General features: G+C 37.1%; 1 protein-coding gene across 1 annotated transcript; it reads left to right on the forward strand.

The window, feature by feature from the left end:
* The first annotated feature begins 3,438 nt into the window (after nt 1-3,438).
* LOC116159094 (UBX domain-containing protein 4-like) lies at nt 3,439-5,510 on the forward strand. Its single transcript, XM_031471998.1, has 6 exons — nt 3,439-3,619; nt 3,681-3,815; nt 3,873-4,016; nt 4,067-4,263; nt 4,318-5,000; nt 5,233-5,510. The coding sequence occupies exons 1-6, from the start codon at nt 3,538-3,540 to the stop codon at nt 5,360-5,362; spliced, it is 1,371 nt and encodes a 456-aa protein (XP_031327858.1). The 5' UTR covers nt 3,439-3,537; the 3' UTR covers nt 5,363-5,510.
* Nucleotides 5,511-7,369: the final 1,859 nt, after the last annotated feature.

A 7,369-nucleotide genomic window follows, 5' to 3' on the forward strand; every position in this document is an offset into this window, starting at 1 on the left:
GAATCGCCATTTATTTATTGGATTGACTTTTTAAGGTGACAAGACTCGCAAAATGCTTGTCTATTGATCTAGTTTCTGAGAAGATACCATTATGCCACCATCCGCGTTCGCATTCGGGGGTTCCCATGTCAATAAGGCATCTTGACTTTTTCAGATCGCTCTCTACGAACGTTACCTACCGCTTATAAATTACCAATTACCATTCGATTGATTGGTCAAAAAAGATCAATGAAGAGACGAACAAATACTTGATTTTAATAGTGTAGGTTGGCCATTTCATCCCCTATTGGAGTCAATCGTGCACAGTCGCATACAAATAATTCGGGATGACAATTATAATGATAACAGCTATTCGTAATTGATTATCGTGCCCAAGCAACAGGGCGCAAAGTACTGAACTAAATATATGTTACTTACCAATAGCATGTGAACTAATTAACTAACAATAATAAATTCTATTTACACGAAATCTTCAAAATTCGTTGATAAATACAGAAAATGAAACATTAGGCCAAGCAGTACGTTGTCGTATGAGCTTTAGACGCCCTTCGTCACGACGGCTGCTTGGCATGCGTCGGCGCGTCTCTACCCCTGGGCAAGTGCAATTTTATTGATATTTGTAAAAAAGCTTATAACGCAATTACAATTTACTTTAATTTTTACATTTCGGTTAGTTGTTGCGCATTTATTTTCGTAATTATCGTCCATTTACTTCATTACTATCACATTCATCTCGTACCTACTCTAAAGCATGGTTTTTGGGAGCCAAAATTAAATTTCCCTTGGAGTTGACTACTGAGAACAATTACACGATCCTTCTCAGAAGTTAGGGGCACAATTAATCTTGGAAATAACGTAATAGCAAAATTTGTTATAATTAGACGTACGAGAGCAATATAAATCACGATTTTGGGCGAGAAATTGCAAAGGATCTCTAATTTGAGATTACGGGTCATGGGAATATTCTAGTAGTTGAAAAACACACGGAAACCTTCTCAAAAAGCAATAGAACGGCGCCCTATAAATTTTTATTACGGCATACAGTGCCCCTTTATTTTCCCCGTCTCTTGGTAAGCGTACCTAAATGCCATAAATATAAAACGTATATAATCAAATTTAGGGTATACCTATCTACCTCTTCGCTTAGTCGGCGACCGATGCAATAAATTTTTAGTTTATTATAATTTATTCCGTTTGCAAAACTAAGGGACAAAAAACGCCATTCAACAAGTTGCCCCTTAAAACCCTTCGTTCCTATGTCTGCTGGGCGCGAAAAGAGAACGATATTAAATAAATGCATAATTAATGCGTCTACAAATTTAGATCTCTTAGCGAGTTGTGATTCTATACTCCAAATGAGTTAATAGAAAATCCGATACAACTGAATACACAACGATCCTCGAGATCTTCACACCTACATCATTTTTACAACACACCTTAAGGCTTAAGGGGTTGATTCTGTCCCACCAGATCAGCATAGCTTGTAAAACAATTTTTTTGAATCGGTATTGGTTTTACTTTTACTCAGGTGTCTACATACAAAATTTAAATATCTTAGCAAATAAAAAATTTGAGAATGCGCATGCGCAATACAGTTTTTTCAAATTCAGCATTAGTTTTACTTTTATTTGGGTTAGGTACCTACCTACATACAAAATGCACGATAAGAGGTCGAGGAGGAAGGCTATGATTGGTAGAAACTAATTCCTTTCGTTGAGACCTTTCATTAGAGTACCATGAAGGATAAAAGTAGTTCGACTCCCCCCCCCCTCCACCCGTACTTTGATAAGAGGACAGAAAGAAGGGCAGTACAGTTTTTCTTTAATCGTTTGACCTTTTAATTAGATCATGAAGATAAATTAATTTTTCCACCCCCCCCCCTCCTTAGGCCCCGTCACTCAACTCATCTCGAAAAAGAGTCGCACGGAAAAAGTTTAATACAAACCAATTTATTTCGATGAGACCCTCCATTTAGAATACCATGAAGGGTAGAACATGTGTTTATCTAACTCTCCCCCCCCACCCCGTTTTCTAAAGTTTAACTTGGCACCGCTAAAGGCATGCGTATGCAAAATCCATGGCAAAATCTGAGACCAATTGGTTGTCGTATGTAAAAGTTATGCACGTTTCACTTCTTATCTCAGGAAATAATTCGTGGGGGAGCCCCCCTTTTAGACAGCGAAATTTGATGGCTCTCTGGCACACTTTCAAGGTATAGGCTACCTACTGCAAAAAATTCCAAGACTCTATGATCATTCCCCTAGAAGTACTTCGAAACGGCAGAAGTGGGTGCGGACGGACGGACAAAACGAAAACAATAGCACATTTTTTTTTTAATTCTTAAACATTGGAATAGCGCAAATACAAAAGTTGAGTTGCGCATGCGCAATTTTTAAGAATTAAGAAAAATGTGCTATTGTTTGCGTTTTGTCCGTCCGTCCGGACCCACTTCTACCGTTTTGAACTACTTCTAGGGGAATGGTCCTAGAGTCCTGGAATTTTTTGCAGTAGGTAGCCTATACCTTGAAGGTGTGCCAGATGGCCATCAAATTTCGCTGTCTAAAAGGGCCCCCCCCCCCCACGAATTATTTCCTGAGATGCTGTTTTTGAAAGAAAACGTGCATAACTTTTACATACGACAACCAATTGGTCTCAGATTTTGCATACGCAGGCTTTAGTGCCAAGTTAAACTTTAGAAGGGGGGGGGGGGCATGGTCTACCCTTCATGGAATTCTAATGAAAGGTCTCATCGAAATAAATTGGTTTGTACAAAGTATAATTTTCCCGTGCGACTCTTTTTCGAAATGAGGGAGCGACCGGGCCTGAAGAGGGGGAGGGGTTAACAATTATTTTTATCTCTCAGTGTTTTCTAATTAATGTCTTAACGTAAGGAACCGTTTTCTACCAACTACTGCCCTTCTTTCTGCCCTCTTATCAAAGTATGGGGTTGGAGGGGAAGGGGGTGGAACTAGTTTTATCCTTCATGGTACTCTAATGAAAGGTATTAATTTCTACCAACCATAGCCCTCCTCTTTCAGTTTTGCAGGGTTTTTTTAAAAATTTCAAATGGAACGATAGGTACTTATAATTTTATATGATATTATCAAACAAGATTAAAAAATGAGTATATCAGTAAAAACTGCATTTAGATATCTGTTTTTTAAGCAGAGATATTGCGAAAATACAAACATTCACAAATTTTAATTTCATTTCCGCAATAGGTAATTAAATAATCTACAAAAAAGCTTGGACTAACCTCATAGAATGTACGATTTCAAATGCCTGTCAAATTAAATGTTTAGATATAGTTCCAAACTTGTAATATTAAGGACATCTGTCAATAGACGTAGTAACGTTCAGGTCCAATCGGGCCTTTAAAACAAAGGTGTATACTGTGCTTTATTTCACCTGGTGACATTTAGGAATTGCATGTTGGTGGCAATGCTTCGGTTAAATCATCTGTTTGTCAAGTCATCGTCATGAAAAATTTTTCTTCAATTAATTAATAGTTTTTAATGAAAAAGAAGTAAAGAAAAAATGCGCTGGTACCAAGGAAATATTGCCGAAGCGGTTACGGTCTCCAAAACAAAGGGCACTGTATTTGTCGTGTACATTGAAGGTGAGATAGATGACAAATATCCAAAATTCAATTAAATTCCTTTTCTTGTATTAATTTTCAGGTAAAGACGAAAAATCGAAAGAATTTACTAGTCTAATTGAAAATGAAGAGGTATCCACACAATTAGAAAGCAATCACTTTGTTGCTATTAAAGTAGAGGAAAATTCTGTACCACATCAGCAGTTTACTCAAATATGTATCCTTTGTGGTGTTTTTACAAAGTAAGCCTGTGTATTTGCTTAATATTGTATAGATAAGCAAGCATCCGTTCCCTCATTGTTCTTTATTGGTAAAAGTGGTAGTCCATTAGAGGTCGTAACTGATGTCCTCCATAAAGCAGTATTTTTACAACAGTTACAGGAAATTTTACAAAGGCACGGTGTACTAACGACACCTGGTAAGAGTGGTAGTGTTTCTCATTGTAGCTATATATTTTATTATTAACAGCAAGTTCATCACAAGATCTGGTAGACCAAGAGAAAATTGTCACCCAAGAGGCTCCCACTGCAAATTCATTACCAAGTTCCACCAGTGAACCAGTGGTTAACCATCAATCAGACGAGCTGACCCCAGAACAAAAGATTGAGAGAGCACAAGAGCTTATCAGCCAAAAACGTTTAGAAAAGCAGGCCGAGGAGGAGGGTGTAATAATTTAGTCTCCTCATTTAAATTGAAGAACGTACATTTCTCATTTTTAGCAATCACGTGTGAAGGAAATTGAACGCCGTAAGCTTGGACAGGATGTTCAAAAACTGAAAAGATGGCAACAAGATCAGGAATTAAAGGACCTCATGGAGGAACGAAATAAAGAGAAGCAGGAACAGATACAAGCTAGACAGCGTGTGCTTGCCCAAATTGCGCAAGATAAGGCAGAGCGGGCCGCTAAGTTTTCAAATTCGCCTACATCCAGCACTCAACCGACCGTACAGCAAGCCGTGCAGAACAGCAACACTGCAAGGCTACAGTTTCGGTGTCCAGACGGTTCTGCACATACTCACGAATTTTCTAGTAACTGCACTTTAGGAAGCGTCCGAGATTTTATTAAGGAGAATCTTAATTTGCCATACCAAAGTTTTACATTGTCAATCACATTTCCTCGACGAGAATTTACCGCTGCCAATAACAATGATACGTTAGTGGAGTTGCAGTTGGTACCTAATGCTGTGATTTTAATACTTCCGTTGCAAGACGGAACGGTTAGCACCCAGAATGGATCTTGGATGGCAATGTTTTGGTCATTTATCGCGCCAATTTTAAATTTCTTAGGTTATTTAAAACAAAAATTGTTCGGCGGTGATGCTGGCACTAGTGGCCAAAGAAGGAACAAAGATTCAAATGTGCAGCACGAAAGTGGATCAGTTAACCAACATGAAACGTCCAGGTAGGATTGTGCACTAACTGCCTTAATTTTAATTGAAGTAGGGCAATAAAACCGAATAAATCATTGACTTTATTTTTTTGACACCCTGTATATTCGCGGGGAGATTTTTACTGTTTCTGTCCTTCGAATTTTTGAAAGAATTGGTAGAAAATTGAAAAGGGCACTAATCTACCTACCCCCTACACTGCCAGTACCTTTTGCAACAACTGTATATATTAATATTTCATTGTAGAATGCAAAGGAGAAAATTAGGAGAGAGTAGTGTTGTACGCCGACAAGGAAACGTACACCGCTTACAGGACAATCAGGAGAGTGATGATGATAATAACACCTGGAATGGCAATTCTACTCAACAAATGTAATCCTCATGATGATTATCTGGTTGTGCATATTTTTTCAGAATCGTGCAAAAGATGTAAATTATTGTATTTTGTTAAATTTCTTAAAATTAATTTGTTTAAAATTGATTTTAGTGTGTAGTGTAATGGAATAAATAATTATGAAACTGTAGTTTAGTACCTATTATCTTAATTTATTTATTCGCGTTAAATAAACAGGTATTATTTATGTACCAAATCCAAACAATTATATTTTGCAAATTTACATATCGTAAACTCCTATCATAATAATTATTGGGACCATTTATGTGTAATACATGTCTATGGGCCAAGCATGGCTGGTGTAAATAAATTTTAGAGAGTAATTGTAATAAATAGTATTAAATGTTGGTTAATTTGGAATTATTTCCAAAGGTCATTTTTTATGCACGAAGGTAACCTCTTAAAATTTGGAACCATTAACCCATATCCTTAATAGTGATTGAAATCGAGGATATTTTTGGAATGGTTCTAACTATATTATATTGTTTTTATGTAATGGTTATAGGTGGTTCAGTTTCAATTTCTGTCTTTAGATTAGTCTATCATTTGCCTTCTGAGCAAAACGGCATCTTTTATTTTTAATTATTTATTATCCCTCTCTTGTTCTGGGCCCTTAACAGGCTTGCGCCCAATTACAGAGTGGCCCGCATAATGCTTTTTAGCTGTTCTCCATGACCGAGTTACAAAGTTTACATCTGCCTGCAAACGTGTGCATGTTTAAAATAACGAAGTACTTAAAATGTCTGAACACCTCATATTTCGAAAGACATTGCAACTTGTGTTATGGGTTTTACTCGAGGTTTTACTCTTCCAGTTTTTTTGCGTTTGGTTGGTGAGCAACATATTCGCCATCCACAATCAGATTTAAACTGGCTAATAACACGATTTGGTTCAATCACAACAAACTTGCACGCATATCTTGGCACAGAAACGTATTGGAGCACCAAGATACCTACTAAGAAACTTTTTCAGGGCGCTCTAATGCATTATCAGTTGGTGCTCGACAACATAATCTTTGCTGACACAAAAACGAAAAATAGCAATCGTATGTACGTCATCCGTGTATTATGACGTCATCACTAAGTATGTTTACATACTTGCAGATGTGTTCCACACTGACTCCCTGTACTGCGCAAACGCAAACGCGCTAAAATTTGAATTTGCTTTAACGTGCCACCATTTGTTTTGTTTATAATACCAGTTCCAGCTGACTTCCATATTACAAACCAAATGTCGCTGTATTTTCGGAAAGAATATATGTTCTTCTTCTCGAATTAAAGCCTTCGGTCACTACTGTGAATTCCAATTAAATACATTATAGCGCCAACTTGAAAGCAAACCTCTACTTTAGCTATCAGTCATGATCCTTGTCGTCTGGTTTTTTGTGATTCGTTCAGCACCGGACTCTCTCTTTACCATAGATCAATGTTGGTCTGTCTGTAACGTTATTGCTGTAAGTAAATGTCATTAACTCTTTCTAATTAACTATTACAGTACTTACCGAAGCAGTTTCCTAATATCGCCTTTGGCATATTCTATGACCATGCACTTCAAATGTAGATAACAACAAAATTCATCTTGATAATATGGCATTTTCATATACCTACTACATATAATAGGTAAGCAGGTAAGCTAAAAATTATCTACAATTATAACGTTTCTTACTCTGAGTTATTTTTATTTATTATTTACACTTGACAGCTGTACACAAATTCAAATTTTAGCGCGCTTGCGTTTGCGCAGTACAGGGAGTCAGTGTGGAACACATCTGCAAGTATGTTTACATAGCAATCAATCAATGGAACTAATGGAAGTGAATGCGTACACTTGAAATCAGGAGTGTGTGGCCCTGCGTAATTGATTTGGGAATCAATTTCGGACAAGTTTTTTTTATCGATTTCGCACACTTGATAGATGTTACAGACGTTACAGTGCTTTAGCGTAGGTATGTCTGAAATTGATTCACAAATCAATGAAGCAGGGTCACAG

This window comes from Photinus pyralis, unplaced genomic scaffold (assembly GCF_008802855.1).
Source record: "Photinus pyralis isolate 1611_PpyrPB1 unplaced genomic scaffold, Ppyr1.3 Ppyr1.4_LG1, whole genome shotgun sequence".
Taxonomy (NCBI): Eukaryota; Metazoa; Arthropoda; class Insecta; order Coleoptera; family Lampyridae; genus Photinus; species Photinus pyralis.

Coding starts and splice junctions, on each gene's coding strand:
- LOC116159094 (XM_031471998.1), top strand. CDS start 3,538: ATGCGCTGGTACCAAGGAAATATTGCCGAAGCGGTTACGGTCTCCAAA. Junction 3,620..3,680: donor ATTTGTCGTGTACATTGAAG/GTGAGATAGATG, acceptor ATTAATTTTCAG/GTAAAGACGAAAAATCGAAA. Junction 5,001..5,232: donor AACCAACATGAAACGTCCAG/GTAGGATTGTGC, acceptor ATTTCATTGTAG/AATGCAAAGGAGAAAATTAG.